Here is a 21,661-nt window from a genome sequence, read left to right as displayed (position 1 = left end):
CGGCATGGATGTTAGGTTGGTTGAAAGTGGTATAAAATTCGGAAAAGTGAGCAGGGATGCTCTGCGCATTAATGTGACAAAAATTAAAGTTTTTATGAAGCGGCGCAAATTCATTCGACAGAACTATGTCAAGCGACAAACTGGGGTCATCCAAACTACAAAAGGAGCTACTGGATAACTCGTCATAGCTGAGCGCGGAATGATAAGAATCGATACTTGAATCCATAATATAATATTAAAAAAATAAAATTAAAATATATATATATATATACAAATATATTAAAATAAAAAATATAAATTTAAATAAATTACAATAAATATATATAAATAAAATAGTATGTTATTACTAAAAAATATATATATTAGATAAAACAAAAATAAATTAATTGTAAAGTGAATATGAAATAAACACACACATGACCTGATGGCTCGAGAAAATAAAAAGAAAAAATGTATGAAAAAATAATCTAATGTTAAATGCTAAAAAAACGAAATGCATCGAGTTTGCTTTACCAAATGTAAAAAAACATAATTTTAATCTAATAATTAAAGGAGAACCTCTTAATGTGTCGGAATCAGCTATTTTCTTAGGTGTTACTATAGATTCCAAACTCCAGTGGAACGCTCATCTGGAAGCACTTGCAGATAAACTCAGCTCTGCCGCGTTCGCAATTAAAAAAGTAAGACAAATGACGGACGTTGACACTGCCCGACTAGTCTACCATAGCTATTTCCATAGTATTTTATCTTATGGAATGCTGCTATGGGGCAGTGCTTCAGATATAAATTCAATATTTATCCTCCAAAAAAGAGCCGTAAGATATATTTATAAACTAAGAGCGCGAGATTCTCTGCGAAATGTTTTCAAAGATGCAGGTATTATTACAGTTGCTTCCCAATTTATATACTATAACATTCTCTTCGTCCGACAAAATATACATTGTCATAGTAAACATAGTGACAATCATATGATAGAAACGAGAAATAAAGATAAGCTTGTTACACCAAGTTTTCGCCTCCAGAAAGTTAATATATCCTTTATGGGTCTGAGTATACGTGTATATAATAAAATTCCGCAGTGTATTCTTAGTTTGCCACTACAAAAATTTAAAATATCTGTAAAAAAAATTCTAACAAGTAAAGCGTATTACACTGTTCAAGAATATCTAGAGGATAAGCATGTATGGAATTAATGTCTATTGAATGTAATGCAGGATAGCTGCCAGCTAATGTAATAGATTGTACCATTGATTTTGAAAAGAGCAACTGTTGAGTTTCTTGCCGGCTCTTCTCAGCAGAACTGCCTTCCGAACCGGTGGTAGCTTTTTGTTCATATGTTCATTCGACGATTCAAAAGTGCTTATAATAATTGCCTATTTGAATAAAGAATATTTTGAATTTGAATTTGAAATAAAATTTACCAGTACCCATCTATTAAAGCTTTCTGGAACTTAAGATAGGTGATATGAATCATTATTTGCTTGTTAATATTCTATACGAGTCTCTACATTGCTACTCGACACTGTTTAAGCGACGCTTACATGGGGCAAACCAAAAGCAGAGTATATACAGATTCATTGATAATAATACGTAGGTATGATATTGTTAATACATACTACACACATATAGACTTTTTAATTGTTAGAGCGCCGGTGAAAGTTGGTTAAGACACTTCCGTTCCCTTATTTCCGCCGAATTCGTGTTAAGAGGCGGAACTCAACACCGCAATGAAAATACTCGTATTTCATTTACTCGAGTGAGAGTCGAATCGAAGTATGTAATAATGGTGTTTACAGTCACGCGCTTGTGCCCATGCGCCACGGTCGTACATTTTTTTTTTATTTCATTATTAATGTTGAAAGCCCGATCTCCGTCTATGGGAGCGATAACACTTAAATTATATTCGTTCAATCGATCTGTTTTAGACAAAATGCGGAGTTAAATTTCGCAAACCATGCAATATCTAGATTATAGAGATAGATATATAGCTTGGTCTGCAGAGACCATTCTTTTTTAAAAGTGAACATAGTTTCATAGTAGTAAAACCACTTTTCGCTCTCGGTGGCTTATGTTTATATCTTACGTATGTAATAAAAGAACTAAATAACAAAAAGCATTTTTCGCAAGAAAATTCTGGAAATATTTGTAAAAGTGGTGCTTCAGTCAAGGTTTCAGTTGTGGGTGAAGTTTCATTTCAGCGTCTACACTAATTGTAGTAACACTTGTAGGTACGTAAAAAAATAGAGCATAATAATCGACATTGTAGAAAAGTTAAAACATAAAAGTATTAAACTAAAAATTTAGTTAACCAAGTCAAGGATATATATTTCTGTCAATTTTAAGCAGTGTAATTATATCTCTAATTATTTACCTTATAAATAACTTTTTACTTCAGTTTGAAAAATTTACTAATTTTTATTTAAAAAATAAAACTATCGTCACAGGTTGTGTGTAAATGTATATAATTTTTTATATTTAAATTGTTTTTGTGGTAACTTAGACTTATTATATACGGTGGATTGTGCCGTACTGTTCATTTATTCTTCGTGCGCCCTTTTACCATAGACTATAATATAATCTGTTTATTTAAAAATAATCGAGCATGAGTTTGACGTTGACATTTAAGTATAACCTTTATTTAGGTTTACCACCTGCAGTTCGATTTGTACATAAACAAAACTAATTTAACAGTGTAAAATCATCAATTTCGATTGTATTAAGTAACAATGGGCGAAGAAAACCATGATAATGATCCCCAAAAAAAAAGGCAGAGGAAAAAACGTAAAAACTTTTTATCAAATGCTAAGAAATATGCCAAGAAAGGGCAAATGGGTCGAGGTACGCAAATACCAGAGGAATTGTACCAATATTTTGTAGGGATCTTGGACGTTATTAAACAAGGAATTGCAGATCCTGACGAAAGAAGTAAGTTTTTATTAAGTTAAGGTTAACTTTATACAATAGTATTTAATATCCAAATATCTTCACATGTAATGTATTGAATTTGATAAATCAATATCTACTATTTCAGAAGCTTTAGTAAACAATGTTCTAGAAAGAACTAAAGGTGAAGAGCTAAATGTAGTTGGCAATCAGTTGGGCTGTCGACTCATTGAGTTACTCCTCCCATACTCATCTTCAGAAGATCTAGAAAGATATATAGATGTTCTATCTCCAGAACTCCGCAAATTGTGTTCTGACAATTTCTCCAGTCATATAATAGAAACTTTGCTCAGAGTTTCATGTGAAAGAGCAACTGAACACTTACAAATTGAAATCGAAGAAACTGAAGAAGTACCAAAGAAAAAAAGGAAAAAAGACAACAAATATACAGAAGAACATATAGAAAAATGCAATGAATATACAATAAAAATTGCCAAATATGCCCTAAACAACTTAGAAGATTTTGTCTGGGATCAATATGCTAATCATATATTACGATCAGTTTTGAAATGCTTGAGTGGTATCACTCTACTACCAGGTGAGAAACCAAAAGTTAATATGTTTAAAGAAACAGTACAAGATAAGAAAGGAATTCCGCCCCATCAAACTGAAATGAAGTATAAAGTAACTCCAGATGAATACAAGGAAATTGTCAAAGATTTTGCGAATAGATTGACAGTATGGCCACAGTTTAAAGATCTGCCATACCAAAATATTACGTCAGCACTCTTACAAATATTATTGTACTCTATAAAGAATGTTGATAAAAATTTAACTAAGTCTTTGATAAAAAAGCTGTTAAATGAAAGTTTTGCACCAGAAGACTGGGTTGAAATAGGTGATAATGACGAGAAGGATGATAAGAAAAGTGATAACATTATTAATGACAACACAGCAGATGATCAGAAGGTGTCAGATTCTAGTTTGCCACCAGTTTTTAAATCAGAATCTGCTGTCAGGTAATTTAAACTAAAATAACATTTTATTTCATCATAATTTTAAATAGCAATTTCTTTACCATAACATAACACCATGATGGTAGAAACTGTAAATGTAATGATGGTGGGTTCCATCGACTTACACACTTTTTAGTAGGGATGGATTAATGATTCGATTTGACAATTATCTTTGTGTAGTGAAAATTTGTAAAATTTTGCTCTTATAAAAATTTCGACGTAGCTTGATGGTAATGTATAGTTTAGTGGTTAGAGCGCTTGGTCAATTTCCAAATAGCGCAGGTTCGAGCCATGTTACATTAAAATATATTTTTTTTATTACTTTTAATATGTTTTCTATAATTACAGATTACTAGAAGCTGCCTTATTTGTATCTAAAAAGAAGACATACACACAAATATATGCAAGATGTTTCATAAATAGATTGGGTCAGCTCGCTACTCTGCCCATGTTGAACTTTACTGTTCAGAGACTCTTTGATAACTGTCAGATAAAGGAAGAGGTATATATCAGAAGTATATATAACACTTTTTTTTTACTTCACTCTGTATTAACACTACTGTACACATAGCAGAGTAGGCAAAGGGAACCACAATCTGTTCTCATTAAGACACTCCCGTTCCCCACTTTGGCGAAACGCCGTGCTTTGCTAGGTTATCAGAGCAAAATATTAAATATTTTCTTTCCTCATGAGGGAAACAAACCCATAACATGTCGTGTTCACAGTCGCACACTCGTGCGCCTGCGTCACTACGGCCTCTTTCTTCCTCTTTATTTCTTTTACAATACTTTTTTATAATAACATATTTTTTTCAGTTTGAGCCCATGTTTGAAGAACTATCAACTAAATACAGTGCTTTACTAGCGTGTGGTAACACCGGAGTGTTGGTCGCTATAGCCAAAGCATGTTTGAGAATGAAATCTAAGCAAATGCAATTTGTTCAGGTATTATTTTATTATGTTTTTCGCTTGACGCTGTATCCCGCATATAGCAAGGTCGAGAGTAGGAACGAAGTGTTAAGGCTCGTTATTCTTTACTTAATCTTAAAATATGTGCATATTCAGTGGCGGTACACAACGCCGTGCTTTGGTTTACCAGAGTGGTAAAATGAAAAGTTTTGGAAGTTTAGAGTCCTTTTTGATACAAATAGAATGTAGAAATATGTAAATATATTCTTAAATGTATAGTTTATTGCTTTATAGCCCCTACTATCTAAAATCCATATAAAAAATGCTAACTACATAAATAAGTTATTAGCTTGATGAGAACGTGGTATAGTAGCCAGAGCACTTGGATGACATACAAAAGGTGTAGATTCAAAACCCACTACGTTCAATTTTTTTATAAATTATCTAAAAAAAATGTGATATTGATGTTCTCAATACTTTAACTTAACATTAAAATTCTCTTGCAGAATCTAGAAAAAGCTTTAAATTGTGCCGACAATTTGAACCAGTTTCCCATACAATGTTTAAAGTTATTACCGCTGGGCACCAAGGATGTCAAGGATTACTTCATAAATGTACACGGATCTGTTATATTGCAGACTATGCTGGATTTTCAGGTTAGTATATATGTTTATGAACTCATCATTCATACATTCATACATTCCATACATTCACTCATTCATACTGTTTTATATCCTCGCTCTTGTAAGAATGCGCTTACAATGCGCTTACGCATGGAGAACGGAGTGTCTTAACACTAGATTTATGGGCGTACCGTGTATGTAAATTCCTGGGGCGGGAACAGACCAGCTCAGGCAGACCAGGGCTGTGTATGGGATAAAGTGTGAAGCTAAAAAAACCTTACAGTGTGAGTAACGAGTTGTGAACGTCCAGGAATCGTCCTGATTTAATTTCAGTATTTTTTTCTTATTTTTATTTTTTTAAATAACAATTGCGCAAAAATTACAGAAAGCCTAATATAGTGATATTTTTTCTATTTATTGATTTTAGCGTCCAGCGAAAGCGATCAATGGTCTTCTAGAACAATCTTCAGAAGAATTAGTTTATATATTTAGTGATCCGAAAGGTTGCCATGTCGCCGATGCGATCTGTAAGGGAAGTTTTGTAGGTGTTAAGGCCAGGGATAAACTGATATGGAAATTGAAGGTTAGTTGTTTTAATTTATATTGAAATTAAAAAGTTATAAAAAATTAAATATTTCATTTAAATATAGTAGTTACTACATTTAATAAATATTAAAGCTAGCTAGCTAGCTAGTTGTGGTATAGAGGCACAAAAGTATGACTGTAAATGAAAAAAAGAATTTTACAATCGAGAAAAAAATAAATAATATTTTCTTTTCCTCGCTATGGTACAGAGCAAGGCAAAGCGCGGCGTTGGGTTGCGCCACTCAACACGCAATGCCTCCTAAATTCGGCGGAAAGTGAGGAATTGAAGTATCATAATAGAAATCCTAATATGTGCAGGATCTGTATGTGCATCCTGTGATGAAGCTACAAAAGATTAAATATGTCATATCTGTAATAATTTCGTAAACATAATAGGATATTTAAAAAAAAACATTACTAATTTAATGCTTTTTTGACTATTAACTAACAAAATCTTTGACTAATAAATATTAATTACAGGGATACTATCAAAAGTTAGCGCTTTCCCAACACGGTTCCAGAGCATTCGAACAAGTATTCGAAGCCGCTACCAACGAACAGAAAGTTAAAATAATGACAGAGTTATCGGATAAAAGTAATTTACTGAACAGTACTAACTATGGTCGCCTCATTGCAACTAAACTGGATGTGAACACGTTTAAACTGTCGCAGAACAAATGGGAGCAGAGTAAATTGAAATAAATAGTTTTCTGATTATTTTGGTTTAATTTTTTTATCTGTGGCTCAAACTACTATGTATTAAAATATTTTTAATCTGTTTTTTATATATAGGATATTACAAAAACATGATTTGAAATAAAAGCAACTATTTTTGGTTGTTAAAAGATATGATATTGGGTCCTTTTTACTATTTTTTATTCCACCTTTTTTCAAAGTTTTTTATTCCTTATGCCATCTTTTATTAAGGAATAACAATACAAACATATTAATTATTTAAAATTAAATTTATTGGCACACTTATTATTATTTTAAAAATCTATGTTACATTTGAATTTTTACAATAAGTTTGAGTATTAAAAACAGACTTTTTTAATAGTTAAACATATTTAATATCTAGTATCTAGACCGGGTATTGACATACTCCATTACAACCCTTGGGTACTTCCCCGGGTTTCAACTTGCATACTTTATTTCCGCACATATATTCGCCTTTCCTTAGATTTAGTGATGGTGGTTGGGGGTTGTAACCTGAAAAAAAAAAGAAGTTTTATATAATCTATAAATAAAAGAGACGAGTAATAAATTAATAATTAATCCAAGTACCTTTCACACCAGGTTCAACTTTAGATGGGCTATATCTTACAAATCGTTGCGACGGTCTGTTCATAAACCAATTGTAAGGATCTGTGGGCGCTGAACTCGCCAAGACGAGCACCAGGCAGGCTATGATTAAGGATAACTGGAAAACATTTAAATTTTATAATTAAGACAAATAATATTGTCGATTCGATTATTATTGGAGAGAAAGAGATATTTTAATTGTTGTCCTTCCTTCTGATAAGAAGACAAAGTGCAGCGTGCAGTTAACATGCATCGTCTCGAAAATTTGATAGAATGTTCGAAACCAGGTTCCCGCTATCTATCCTGTTATATGTGGAACACTTACATCGTAAAGCTAAAAAAACATTAAGACCATCATAGCACAAATGTCAAAGAATTTTATGCTACTTTTCTAACAATCAATTACATTTTCTGATAACTAAGTACTTAAATAAAAGCAATGCAATCGACATCACGTATAAAATACAAAGAAAAAGGAAATACATCTATATGCCCATATTAATAATAATTAATAATGTAGATTACTTACTATAAATGTATACGAAATATGTAAGATATTTGAAATACGTAACAAATATAACTAACAATCAGCGTGTGCTGATTGCGTTTTATTATTATTATTTTTTAGCTTCCCGCTGTATCCCGCACATTTCGTTTTGAGTGCACGAGCTCAACGCCGCGCTATGCCTGGTTACCGGAGCAGGGAATTGAAAATAAAATCTCGAAAATTTGACGGTGGACGGGTAAGTGTGTTAACACTACGTTCCTTCTACACATCATGCTGTAAGCGGGATATAGCCTGAAGTGATAAAAAAAAAATTCAGAATGGCTTATATGCAAACATTGCAAGTTAAACAGAAGCCTTCAAAAATATTTTCTCATAAATTTGTAAATATTGTAACGAGACGAGAAAAAAAATACTAAAACAATCTAAATGTGCTTTATATTTGAGTTTCGCGTCTCAAAATGCAATGTCTCTATATAAAACTAGGTTCTCAGGTTGCCTCTGCCTACGCTGCTTTGTATGCAATAGAGCGTGAAAGTAAAAAAAAGAAAAGTAAATATATATTTTTTAAATCAGCTTCACGCTGTATCCCGCACACAGCAAGGTAGGCAGAGGGAACCTAGTGTTAAGACACTCCGTTCCCCACTTGTTGTGTTGAGTGGCAGAACTGAACGCCGCAATAAAATTAAATATTATATTAATTTATAAATATCCTTACCAAAAACCGCATGTTGTCAGTTTGTAATGTAAAACAAGACTGAACTAAACGGGTTAGATGACCTGTACGAGTACACTACGACACTACTCGTATGACCTCACGCCACACTACTACTCATATTTTGTGATTTTGCTTATAAAAATTACTATATTATATGTACACACCATTGTGGCTCAATTATAATGTTCGAATGTAAACGTGATAGATGTGGGTTCAATCTTTAATTGAGGAAATGGTTATTTCTTATCTAGGTTGTCATTTACCTAGTTTTGTAAGAGGCCAGACAGTTTTTTTATGTATTACTCCACTCTATACGCAATTTTTAAATTCGGCAGAGAGTAAAGACCGGAGTGCCTTAACACTGGGTTCCCTTAGCTCGCCCTTCTATATGCAGGATATAGCGGAAACCTAAAAAGAACATTTTACCTAACACAGGCAGACGGCAAAATATAGAAGATATTTTTATATGTATCTAAATATAAAGACACAAATAATATTTTCTCTTAATATATTTTGATTTAAACGTGTCCTCCGCATTGTAAAGATCAATTAAAATTATAACCTTTTGTATTAAAAAAGTGGGCTTTTACAATAAGCGTACAACCTATAAAATACAAAGGAAATACCTAGTGATAAAAATATATAAACAAATTAATAACCTCTTGAGGGACGTTTATTAACGTATAACTGATACAAATACAATACAAGTAAAAGAAAATTTCTTTAGAAATTAGTAATTCGTAGGAAATTATCACTACGGATTGAGTTAGGTCACAAACATTTTCATTCAAGAAGAGCTAGTTCAAATATTGTTATGATAGATTCAATTTTTTATATTTTCCAAAAAAGCATTTTTCTTTTCCCACTGTACAATAATAATACTTTAAAACGTTAAGAAAGAGATAAGTCACTATTTTCTGGTTCCTGATTTAGTAAGATTATCATGTCCAAGTAAGACTATTATTTACTTAATTATTACTTGTGAAACAAACAAACATAATGGGTGTTCACATTAGGTATATTGAATTAAATGATCATGTCTCATATAATGACCTCACGTGTTTCCGCGGTCTTTTAAATGTTAACCGCCTCAAATTGAATATATAGACTTATATTTAAATAATTATATATAAAGATTCAATGTATGTATGTTTATGTGTGTATTTTTATAGATATATATTTTTTGTAAAAGTTACGTCCTGTGAAATTATTTTAGTTCTACGTATATCACACAAGTGTGTGACTGTAAGCGCGACTGGTTGTGGGTTCGTTCCCCATTCGAGGAAATGACATGCTTATTTAAATTTTCATTTTTTCGCTCCGGTGTAGTGGGAGAGCGCGGCGTTGAATTCCGCCACTCAACACGCAATGACTCTAGAATTCGGCGAAAAATGGGGAACGGAATGTCTGAATACTAGGTTCCCTCTGCCTACCTTGCTGTGATGCTGATTTAATTTATTTTATCAACAAATCCCCAGCAGGATAGTCAGAGAACGGAGCGCCCAACGCTACGGTCTCTACATGACTCTTTCGCCTCGTCCACTGTCATCAACCTCTTCATACATGCCCTCCAAAACAAAAATCTTAAACATACATTATTTACGCCCAAAAACAAATATAGTCTACTCATCACATTGTGGCTCCTTAGTCATATTAATGATTCATTCAAAAGAACAATAGTAAGATTGTTTAATTTGTAAAGTAAGAACACGTCAATAGTTTCAATGTAAATAAGGAAAATTTATGTCTTGGGAAAGTTACAGTAAAGTTATTAGTGTTATATTTTAAATGTAATGACCCTGATATCAATGTCATAGGGCACAGGTTCAATCCCTACGTAAGGCAGGTCTAAGAGTGATAAGTATGTGTTAATCTTATGTGTATGTACATATTCTTTAATATATAGAAATATATCACAAAGAAATCGGAGTATATAAGTAATATGTATAGTATTTTAATAAGAAATAAATGAATTCTTTACTAATGAAACACTTTTTTTAGCTACAAGCTTTTTGTATTCAAATTCAAAATATTCTTTATTCAAATAGGCAATTATTATAAGCACTTTTGAATCGTCGAATGAACATATGAACAAAAAGCTACCACCGGTTCGGAAGGCAGTTCTGCTGAGAAGAGCCGGCAAGAAACTCAACAGTTGCTCTTTTCGAAATCAATGGTACACTCTATTATATTTGCTGGCAGCTATCCTGCATTACATTCAATAGACATTAATTCCATACATGCTTATCCTCTAAATAATCTTGAACAGTGTAGTAAGCTTTACTTGTTAGAATTTTTTTTACAGATATTTTAAAATTTGGAAGTGGCAAACCTAGAATACACTGCGGAATATTATTGTATGTATTTATTTTATTTTATTGTATTTTATTGTCGATGTATCTAACACATAAAGCTAAGGAAACTTAGGAATGAGATACTACATTCCCCACGCACCACCCAATTTTCGAGACACTGCGTGTTGGGTGGAGAAACCTAATGCTGCGTCTTTTTGGGTAAGGAAAGTGAAGAAATGAAAATGATTCCTCAATCCGCTTGGGAATCAAACCAACAACCGTCTACACGAAACACAAAGCTCCTACAAGCGACTGACAAACAACGCACTGTCCATACTAGACAACGTGAAGAAATTAAATGTGATATGTTACCAGTCTCCTAACACTGTAGGGAAGAACGAGGAGAGGAAATTTCACAATTCTTACGAAACGAAGTTGACACCACGACACGACACGACACGTGGGACAACCACTTGTATGAACTTACAAGAGTAATCACTAAAAAAAAGTATTTAAATTTAAATTTAGATATACCCTCGAGTGGATCGATAACAAATAAATAATTAAGTTAATTGATTGTGTGATCTTAAGTCAATTTATTAATTACATTCAATATGATAAGAAATATTCTTAATATTTTTAGTTAGGATAGATACAATTGGATTTAATTTCTCCGCTCAGTATTAAAATATTATATCTATACGTATTTCTTTAGTTCCACATTGAATCCACAAAGGGTAGGCAGAGGGAACCCGGGAACCTAGTGTTAACACACTTCCGTTCCCTCCTGTCTGATTCTCTTTTCTGTTGCAGAGCTGAACGTCACTTATTTCCCCGTAACCAGAGCAAAGAAATGAAATCGTTAAATATTTCATTACCTCGAATGGGAATTGAAGCCACAGACGTCGCGTTCACAACGTGCCTCTCCTCATCTATCTATATATATAAAATTGAAAGGTCACTCACTCATCACGAAATCTCAGAACCTACATGTGCTAGGAATCTCAAATTTTGCATAGGAGTTATTAGTAAGACGTAGGTGCTCGCTGTATAGACGGGAATTTGCAATATTCGACTTCTAAGGGGTTGTTTTTGGGGTTGAAAGTTTGTATGAAACTTCGTTACTACAAATGCTAGGAGTCTCAAATTTTGCATGGACGTCACTTATAGAACGTAGGTACTCATGGAGAAATTAATAATAACACAGTCCACGCAGGCGAAACTGCGGGAGAGCCGCTAGTCTATGTATATAGCTGTATATATTTGTAATGATACATTTTCCCGGAGGCTAATCTTTTGTTACGAAAAGCAGCTTCCTGCGACAAGATTCACTTTGCTTTCTTTTGTTGTCAAATGGTGCAGAAAATTCGAAATGAAGGGTTTCATATTTATTATAACACGCACGTTGTATACTATTCCATAGCTGTAATGGCGGAGTGGGACAGCGTGTGACTATATGCGATTGATGTGGGTTCGATCCCCACTCGACGAGATGATATATTTCCATTCCTTTGCTCTGGTGTTGAAGCAAACCGCGGCGTAGAGTTCCGCCACTCACACGCCACGCCACTGTGCCTCCAGAAATCAGCGGAAAGTGGGGAATGGAGTGTCTTAACACTACGTTCTCTCTGCCTGCCCTGCTGTCCGCGTACAGCGTGAAGCTTGATATTTGATTTAATTCTTTACTTTGAATTAATATTATTTTCTTTTTTAGGTTTTACAATCACGTTTTGTGCCTATAAGCCACAACTGGCCTCAAATCAAAGAATAGTTATCGAAATTATTGATATTTACTGTTATTACTGTGCTCAACTGGCACGCTCGGAACGCCATAATAACAAGAACAAAATAGATATTTATTAACATATGTACCTATTTACTATTTAGAATCAGTCGATATGAATTATTTTTAGTAATATTATAAAAATCACTACTTACACTCCGTTTGATATTCGGATTCACAGACGTTACCAAAAAATAATGCGTAGACATCTATTATTAAACTTAAAGCAAAAATAACTTAGAATTTACATATTCATGTGTCTCTTATTTGTGTTACAATCCAGTTAAGGTAAGGACTTAGTGGTGTTGACATTCCCGCAACAAATACACTTTTCATCGTATCACAAGTTTCTCCGCTAGCAGCTGTAAGAACTCCTATGATACCAGTTGAGTGAATGACAGGCCCTCCTGAATCTCCAGGACAAGACTTTGCAGGCTTATTACACTCCCAGGACAAGCAAAATATTGGTCGCATAGTATTAGCTAATTGATAGTTTAGAAATGTCCAAGAACATTTAACAACTATCGCTTCATATACTTGAAGAGTTTTATTAAGTGACAGAGCATCATCTACGACATCTCCTGATTTGGTCAATCCAAACCCAAATGTTGAAACTTTGTGTCCATACAATGTGCGATAATCAACCGAGCTAAATACACCCAGCACTGAAATTATCGCCTTACTTGTTTTCAGCAAACCTATATCATTAATTATAGACATAGGCGTATTTTTATAAGCTATCTGTTTATAACCAGGATGCAATACAGATTTAATTATATCACTGGCACCCCATTCATGATGCTTCTTCTCCGTGTTAATTGCATAACGGATGACCAGCGAAGAAGAGATATTTTTTTTTAGGATAGGAATACTGCGTATGAGTTCAATACAATGTCCTGCAGTCAATGTCCATACTGGTGTAACGATACTCCCAGTACAAAGAGATTGATATAATCCTGATTCTGTCCCTCCGATAATTTTCGCAGCTAGAGAAACTGCATACGGAAACTCTCCAGGAACAGCATCTCGTCCTTGAAAGATTCTTAGCGAATTAATATTGCAACGTATGGATTGAAAATAATAAATACAAATAATAAAAAACAATTTAAAAATATTTCCAAACATAACTAACAAACCTGGTGTGAACACAATTTTATTTAAAAATAAATGATGAAAATGTATTTGTTCACATTATTATTGTTTTCTAGAAATGCATAAAATATATTATTACCATCAATATGTTGTTACTATAAACACAGTAAATTGGGTTTTGGTAATGTTCAAAATAAAATATATGTTTTTATTTGTTTGGACGTGATAACTTCAGGAAATATTGACTTGAAAAAAATTTACTCGTGTTGGATAGTCCATTTTTGAAGGCAGGCTTACACTTGCGGTCATAGTCAACTCGAGCACTTGGATTAAAATATATCTTTTTTTAATAATTCCCATCGTAATGTTGAACCTGAAAAAAGAGGAGTATGTTTTCAATTATACCAAAACATATTACAACGATTGACTCTTGTTTAGTTGCAGCAACTCCTACTAAAAGTAATGAATGGTTATCATAATTTACAAACGATGTTTTATGTTTTTTTCCATTATTCTTTATTGAACGCCAGATTTGCGATCTGCCATCACGGCAGCATTATCGTAATGCCTGAAAAGAAAACCTGCTGTTTGTTAATGAAATTTCACTGTAATTTTATTTCTTTATTTTTTTTTATTTTACTATCTTTGCATGTATTTTAATAAAACCCAAAAAAGATATTTTTATAGATTTTTTTATAGATAAAACCAACATACATACCTACCTAACGACTTGGGATATTTGTTCTCGATGAGAAATAACAGGATTTGAATCAATTAAAAATCCATAATATTTATTTCTTTTGATATCGTTGCCAAAAGATGAACGAATTCATTTTAAATCTGTGGTGACAAATATGAAACAGTTTTTGTAGTCTCTGTGGCATGTTTATATTAATATAGTTTATGCTGCTGTTGCTGTTGCTGCTTGTTGAGCTGTTGTAATTAGCTAGTTTTTCAACATGGCCGAACGAAGAGGAAGGTTTTGTATTATAAAATACCTTATGCAAGCTGTTATGTCGATTAAGTTAACTATTAAGAACAATATTTTTTTTCTACTGTCACTCAAGACCAAATGCCTTATAAATTTTCATATGAAAAGGATAATTTTAATACTTATATTAATATCAAAATTTGATATCCTTTGCCATCAAGAGTCGTGACAGGCTGACATCGAACCTGCAACCCTCGAGGGCTTGTTGCCGTTGAACAAAGTTATGTCATGTCGTATTACAAAGTGCCTCCACTGTCAGCTTGGGCTTGAGACAAGTGAAAGTGGATTTAACGTTTAGAGATTTTGTTTGGTACATATACCAAAATTTGTAATAATTTAATGGTAATGTTTTTAATAATTTATATTTTTTATTTTATGTATTTTGTATAGATAAATATATACTATCTAATTCTAAAAAAATATTTTAATATTTTTTTCAATTTCTTTCAATCCTGTGGAAAAAGTTGAAATTAGTATTTTAGAAATGAGTATTTTAATAAAAATATTTTATTTAAATTCACGCCGTATCCCGCATTAAGATAAGTAGGCTGAGGAAACCTAAGACTATGCTAAGACAATCCGTGGAGAGAAGGGATTCTTTTCACCGAATCCTCGAGGCATCACGACAGAAGTCAATGCTGTGTTTCGTCTTGTTGCCAGAGCGAGAAAATGAAAATAATACATTCCCCCGGACCCACGATCACCGCGTTCAGCGCCACACATCGTCTCACGAGTCACCCACACCCACGAGGCTGTCCGTGACACGTTATTGATGGCTCTAACAGACAACTTAATTTGATTTCCCAATCACATAATTAACTTTGGGCTTGAAATTTTCAGATTTTCTGAATAATTGGCTCGCGAACAAGTGTTTGTCAAGTTGACGTCTGAACTGCACAGTGGGCTGTGGGCACTCGGCAGACGGTGCGCGGGTCCAGTGGTAGCCCAATCAACTCTGTCAGTATGGGCGACCACTCGCTGGCTTCACGTGAAATTACATTTTGTGTTGGGGCCACACGTTTTGTGTGTAGGGGGATAGGTCCTAGTTTATATTAATTAAGTATCTAATCTTTTGAAGCCAGTGCGACTGTAAAGCGACAGGTTGTAGGTTCGATTATCACTCGAGGCAATGAAACATTTAACTGTGTTTAAATATTAACCCATCATATCACCATTGAAGAATTACGCAAGACAAACCTCCATTGCATAAAAAAATATTAAACTTCTTGTTCATTACCATTGATTTAATATTTTTACTATTATAATTTATTTATTATTTATCTATTATAATGGAATATATAAAGAACAAACATTAAAATATTCATATCTTAATATTTTTTCATAAAATTGTGGAATAATGGTCACAGCAAAAACCACGTCTGTCGTTGTCACACAAAAGTCCTCTAGGCGTATGCTTTAATCACACACACGTCAATACTATGTCATGTCGATATTAGAGGATACGCTACGTATTATATTTTTTATATTGGATTTTATAATATTTCTAGAAATAAATGTGTATGAAACGCTTAAAAAAATCTATAACAAATAAAAAAATAATTTCACGTTATATTCCACATGTAGTGTTACAGTCCGTTTCCTAATTTCTGCACCATTCAATAATGCTCTCAATAGAGCCCTCTTAAATATTTATTTTATTATGTTTTAAAGGTTCCGAACTTTTTAAATAGGAACATTTTATAAGATCATTCTGTTGTCCATCCGTCCGTCCGTCTGTCTGTCTGTCTGTCTATTAAAACCCTTTATCTCAGGAACGCTTGGAGATATCGAGTTGAAATTCAAACCATAATTAATATTTTCTAATTGACTTTAAATGTATGTATTTATTTAAAAATCTGTAGTACCTACTTTCGGTATTTAATACAATAATATATTAAAAGTTCGGTAACACGACGACGACGGTTCTCAAGGTTCACGATCTTGAGTCCCACAACGTAATTTTTTTTTTCATATGTTTCTAATTATTTTCTATCTAGCATCCAGTATAATCTTTTAAGCTATTTTGTATTTCTAAAGTTGTTCTAAGTTTGTGATCTCAGCTGTAACACGCAATTGCTATAGGTACACTTAATAGTACAGGAAATTACATACAAATGTTAGTAATTAATTTTACACTATTATTCTTAATTGTGCGGAAAATTATTGCAAATATTATGTTATATTGTGTATTAAATCCATAATTAATATGTTTACTAATAAATTGACTTTAATTTTATTTTGAACTAGCGGCCCTCTCCCAGCTTCGCACGTTTGATAACTGCTGTATTCGGCACATAGCAGAGTAGGCGGAGAAAACCTAATGTTAGTCATTTTGTTCCCATTTTCGTTCCCCACTTTCCGCCGAAATCTCGAGGCATTACGTGTTAATTGAGGGAACCCAAAGCAGCGCTTTGCCTAGACCAAGGCGAGGAAATGAAACTATTAAGTATTTCATTTCTCCGAGTGGAAAAGAACCTGCTGCCGTCGTGACTTAATTTTATTTAAGTATGTTTAGAGTAAATGGTTTAGTTGTAACACAAACATACTCAATGTTTAATGGATATTCCTCTGAGCGGGGATTGAACCCACTAATCATGAACATTTTAATATAGGCATACCTGTATCATTCAATAGCGTCTATTATGCCGCCTTGTAACTATAACTCTTATTATTTTATGTTATAAAAAGTAATCATAAAAATATATTTCCAGGGATATATAATAAAAAAAAGAAATAAAACAACATTTTATACATTTTCTAATTTTCATATTATATTTCTTGAACTAGGACTAAACGTATGGAATGAATTCACGAGTAAATTAGTTATATACATACATACATACAAACACGTACACTTAAGTATCCTAAGTTTTAGATACATTTAAATATACTTAAATTTTATTAAATTCGAAATTTACAACGAAATAATATAATATTGCACGGTGTTAGGAAAAACATTGACATTATGAGAAAAAATATTACAACTATGTGAAAAATATTCGTTGATATTTTTTTATTTACAAATTTTAGTGCTACATATATTAGATGTAGGCTAACGTCTTTAATTATATGTTGACCTATATAAATTAATGACAAAATGTCTACTAAAAAAAATCACACAAGCGACGACGAACGACTGTAAACGCGACGGATGTGGGTTCGATTCCCATTCGGGGAAACGAAATGTTAAATACTTGCATTTACTCGCTCGTAAATAACAGTTTGTTCCAAAATTATTTAAAAATGACAGTATTGGGATTCAGCATGGTTTAAAAAAAAACAATGAAAAACATATATTTCTATATGAAACATTTTAAAACTATCCTGGGTTATTGTTTGAAGGCGTCATTGTAATAAGTATATCTTATCATTCCCTCACCCGTAACTTCACAACCTATAATGATTTAAATAATAACAAAATAATATATTATAATAACTCTTAAAGTAAATAACATTAATAATAAACATAGTTTTAAGTTATTTCTATGCTATTTCAATTCAATTAAAAAATAAAATTAAAAAGCAAACATTGTTTTGGCGAATATGGCACATTATTTTTTTTATAACGTAAATAGTAATAACAAAAACAATTGCATTATTTTATTGTATCATACTATAACAAATATTTTAAATGTTTAATATTATTTAAATTATTATTATTATGAAATATGAACCTTAAAAGCATCTATAATAATAATTATTAATTTATCTATATTTAAAAACACATATATTAGAGAAAATCATTGCTTTATTATATACAGTGACAATTTTAAGAATATTATTGTAAGTTTATATATAAATTACCTAAATGCAAGTTCAATAAATACATAAATTAATATTATTAATTAAATAACAACAATTATTTACAATAACAGAGTAAACAATCACAATAAATAAAATAATTATTAAGTGAAATGTGAATTGCTTTTTGGTCAAAATTTAAGTTAAGCTTTTGAAAATTACATAAATTTAACGACTCAAACATAAGCTACAGAGTATATAATTTATTTTAGTAGTATATAAGATTAAGAAATGTAATTATTTAAAAGATTTTAGGCAAAAACAAATTTTAGAGGAAACATTTAAAATTTTATAATTTTGTAAAATAAAAAATATGATGCACACTGAATATCTGTATAATTTTATTACTTTTAGAACTAACGTTTAATCCGTTTAACAAGACTTTTCGACACAAAATCTTTATTGAGGCGTCATTTCTTCGAAATTGCCATCAGTCCTTGGGAAGAGAGGGTTGATAGCGCGATCCTTTCGGGATTTCCAGGCAGGTTTCTTTCTGTTACCAACCGGTTATCTGTTACCAATCGATTGTCTGTTACTAATCTGTTATCTGTTACTAATCGATTGTCTGTTACTAGCCGGTTATCAGGTAACAATCGTTCAGGGTTTATGGGAGTGTGTAACCGTTCGGTTGCGTTGGTGGTTATGGGAGTTGTTGCGCGTGGGAGAGGTTTGGTGGTTTGAGTTGTGGGAGGAGAGGTTCTTAAGAGAGCTGTTGGTTTTTGATCGCGCCCACTGCATACCTGTACAGAAATATATGTTTAGATTATTATTACATAATTATAATTATTACAGCGGCAGGCTGTGCTCCACATACCGGGTAGGCAGAGGGAACCTAATGTTATATATGACACTCCGTTCCCCACTTTCCGCCGAATTTTTCGAGGCATTGCGTGTTGAGTGGCGGAACTCAACGCCAGGCTTTTTGCCTTGGTGCCAGACCGAACAAATGAAAGTATTAAGAAATAATAATTAATTCCGTCGAGTGGGGATCTAATCCACAATCATCACGTTATAGTCACACCATTGTACTCCTGCGCCACGACGGCCTCAAGTATTTTTCTCAAATATTTTTCTAGTCTGCCAACTCCTTAAATTAGAATAAAGTGGAATGGAGTGACTTGCAACTTTAAAACGCCAGAAGAGCAGTTGTTATTTGTTTAGTTAAGAGTTGTAGTAATATAAATTGTATAACAAAATATCCACCACTCGACACGCGATATCTCGAGAAAAAGGCGGAATAAAAGGGGAATGAAATATGCTTCTGCTCTGCTTCTGCTGCAATATGCAGGATATAGCATAAAGCTAAACAAAGGCTTTTAAACATTATTAACACGCAACTAATAGCAATTAGGTATATCTATGTATACCTGGTGGTGGTTTTCCCAGTCCTTGTGTTGGCAGAGCGCGCCGCAGTACCGCGCGGCGCCGCACCCCGAGCACGTCTCTTGTGCTTTACGACCGCAATTCCAGCAACACTGTATAAATTATAACCTTTGTAATTTTAAATAATTCTTGCTGTATTTGATTTATTGGTGAGGTGGCCTTATCATGATTTGGATATGGTCGTGATCGTACGTTTTGATTTTGTAAATATTTAATGTAATATATTAATAAAAATATTTATATGGGGCATATATGATCCATTCAGTACTAACAAGATATGAACAAATAAATACAATCTGAAGAAAAAGGTCTCCCAATACCGACTTACATTCTGTTGTCCAGAGGCACTGGGACTCAAATCCCGTCCGGGGGGCGGAGAGTGTCGTCTCTCTATAACTCTTTCCATCTTTCCTCGTTCAGCTGCTAATAGCTCCAAAGCCTTGGTCTCCGCTGCTCCAACTGCTCTTTGTAATTCAAGAAGAGCTTGTCGTTTCACCTATTGATAAAAATATAAAAGAAAAATGAATGTCTTTTACCAACCGAGTGTCTTGTAAATGGGACGGTTATTTGATTCCCAATCGAGGGAATGTATTATTTTACTTTCCTCGTTCAATGGTGAAACATTGAAAAGTCTCAAAATTTTGTAAAAAGAAAATTTAATTGAAATTAGTTACCAAATAGGATGATTAGTGGGTATGTCCAGTTGAACAATTAAGGACGATGATTAGTTTTAATAATTATGAATTTTTACTATAATTAAAGCGTGTTTGTGTATTTATAAATTTCGCGATTAGAAAATTGCTGCCTACCTGATTTACAGCATCCTCAGCTCGTCTCCGCACTTCTGCAACTCTCTCTTCGGTCTGCCTCACAGCTGCCGCCATTATCTCACTCGCTGCTCTTTTTATGTCGTTACTTTCTGTTGGCTCGATCCCTGTTTATTACAAAATATTATAATACAGTCGTCCTCCTTAACTGTAATTTGTATATGGGTGGATTGTATGAGTCAAACTGAAAATTCAGTTTCTCTCACTAAGATTTCATTTAATGGTTTTTTTTATTATCTTAAAAACATTTAAAATGTCTGAAAATCAGAAAATCTTACCTCTCTGTTGTAAAATAGCAAGTGCCCGTTTAGTTTTCTCCACCATACTCAAGATGCAGTTTAGCATCGTGTTGATGTTCTTCCATTCATCATCACCCTTCATCAGACCAGCTGGTCTTGGCTCGGTGAAGGGAGCGTTCATTGATGATACATCACGTACCGTTATGCCACCTAGTGGTAAGTAATATATATATTTATTATTTCAATAAAAGTTTGTACGCTTGCCGCCAACGGGCTATTTTGACGTATTTTTATTATCTTTTTTATCTTAATTGTGGAATAACACTTAAAATATTGAATATTTCCTTTTAATAATTGGCATTCTTCAATTTTCGAGAGGTCGATGAGTATTAATTAGCAGAACCCAACGTCGCGCTTTGTTTTGTAAGACGGGAAAATGAACATAATTCAGTCTACGAGCGCCATTTATTTGATCGTAAAGTATTCACATCTTTTAGAAAAACTAAACCTACGATTTTAAACCTACACTTACCATCACGTCTTTCAAATCCAGGATCTGGGGCACTATGGTAGCCATGATAGGGGTTGTAGTCGAAAAGACTTGCATTACTCGGCAGTGGGTAGAAAGGTGACGGGTTGAAAAGGCTAGGTCTCTTCGCGTGAGGAGGATAGTCGTCGTGTGAACCATTTGTTTGAGCGTCGTAGAAACT

The 21,661-nt window shown here is 33.1% G+C and overlaps 3 protein-coding genes across 3 annotated transcripts in view; 1 reads left to right on the top strand and 2 right to left on the bottom strand.

The window, feature by feature from the left end:
- Positions 1 to 2,620: 2,620 nt before the first annotated feature.
- Positions 2,621 to 6,733, top strand: LOC146533643 (nucleolar protein 9). The gene is made up of 7 exons (XM_085194550.1): positions 2,621 to 2,925; positions 3,032 to 3,902; positions 4,248 to 4,401; positions 4,716 to 4,844; positions 5,315 to 5,464; positions 5,859 to 6,014; positions 6,497 to 6,733. The coding sequence occupies exons 1-7, from the start codon at positions 2,727 to 2,729 to the stop codon at positions 6,716 to 6,718; spliced, it is 1,881 nt and encodes a 626-aa protein (XP_085050676.1). The 5' UTR covers positions 2,621 to 2,726; the 3' UTR covers positions 6,719 to 6,733.
- Positions 6,734 to 6,962: 229 nt separating this feature from the next.
- Positions 6,963 to 8,660, bottom strand: LOC146533642 (uncharacterized). Its single transcript, XM_085194551.1, has 3 exons — positions 8,542 to 8,660; positions 7,301 to 7,436; positions 6,963 to 7,225 (listed from the first exon to the last, which is right to left on the bottom strand). Exons 1-3 carry the CDS (start codon positions 8,551 to 8,553, stop codon positions 7,098 to 7,100), a joined length of 276 nt encoding a protein of 91 aa, XP_085050677.1. The 5' UTR covers positions 8,554 to 8,660; the 3' UTR covers positions 6,963 to 7,097.
- Positions 8,661 to 17,445: 8,785 nt separating this feature from the next.
- nvy (CBFA2/RUNX1 partner transcriptional co-repressor nervy) overlaps positions 17,446 to 21,661 on the bottom strand; it is a 50,193-nt gene continuing 45,977 nt past the window's right edge. Inside the window, exons 7-12 of the mRNA XM_085194515.1 lie at positions 21,484 to 21,659; positions 20,991 to 21,161; positions 20,695 to 20,819; positions 20,214 to 20,381; positions 19,870 to 19,977; positions 17,446 to 19,242 (exon numbers count right to left, since the gene is read on the bottom strand). Coding sequence (XP_085050641.1) covers positions 18,913 to 19,242; positions 19,870 to 19,977; positions 20,214 to 20,381; positions 20,695 to 20,819; positions 20,991 to 21,161; positions 21,484 to 21,659 — 1,078 coding nt within the window. The 3' untranslated portion in view covers positions 17,446 to 18,912. The remainder of the gene's footprint in view (positions 19,243 to 19,869; positions 19,978 to 20,213; positions 20,382 to 20,694; positions 20,820 to 20,990; positions 21,162 to 21,483; positions 21,660 to 21,661) is intronic.

This window comes from Heliconius melpomene, chromosome 12, assembly GCF_056956725.1.
Source record: "Heliconius melpomene rosina isolate 202511_hmr_F chromosome 12, ASM5695672v1, whole genome shotgun sequence".
Classification (NCBI taxonomy): domain Eukaryota; kingdom Metazoa; phylum Arthropoda; class Insecta; order Lepidoptera; family Nymphalidae; genus Heliconius; species Heliconius melpomene.
The sequence above is the reverse complement of the archived record's forward strand: the minus strand, read 5'-3'. Positions and strand labels throughout refer to the sequence as shown.

Coding starts and splice junctions, on each gene's coding strand:
- LOC146533642 (XM_085194551.1), bottom strand. Junction 7,226..7,300: donor AGTTGAACCTGGTGTGAAAG/GTACTTGGATTA, acceptor TTTTTTTTTCAG/GTTACAACCCCCAACCACCA.
- LOC146533643 (XM_085194550.1), top strand. CDS start 2,727: ATGGGCGAAGAAAACCATGATAATGATCCCCAAAAAAAAAGGCAGAGG. Junction 4,402..4,715: donor ACTGTCAGATAAAGGAAGAG/GTATATATCAGA, acceptor TATTTTTTTCAG/TTTGAGCCCATGTTTGAAGA. Junction 4,845..5,314: donor AGCAAATGCAATTTGTTCAG/GTATTATTTTAT, acceptor ATTCTCTTGCAG/AATCTAGAAAAAGCTTTAAA.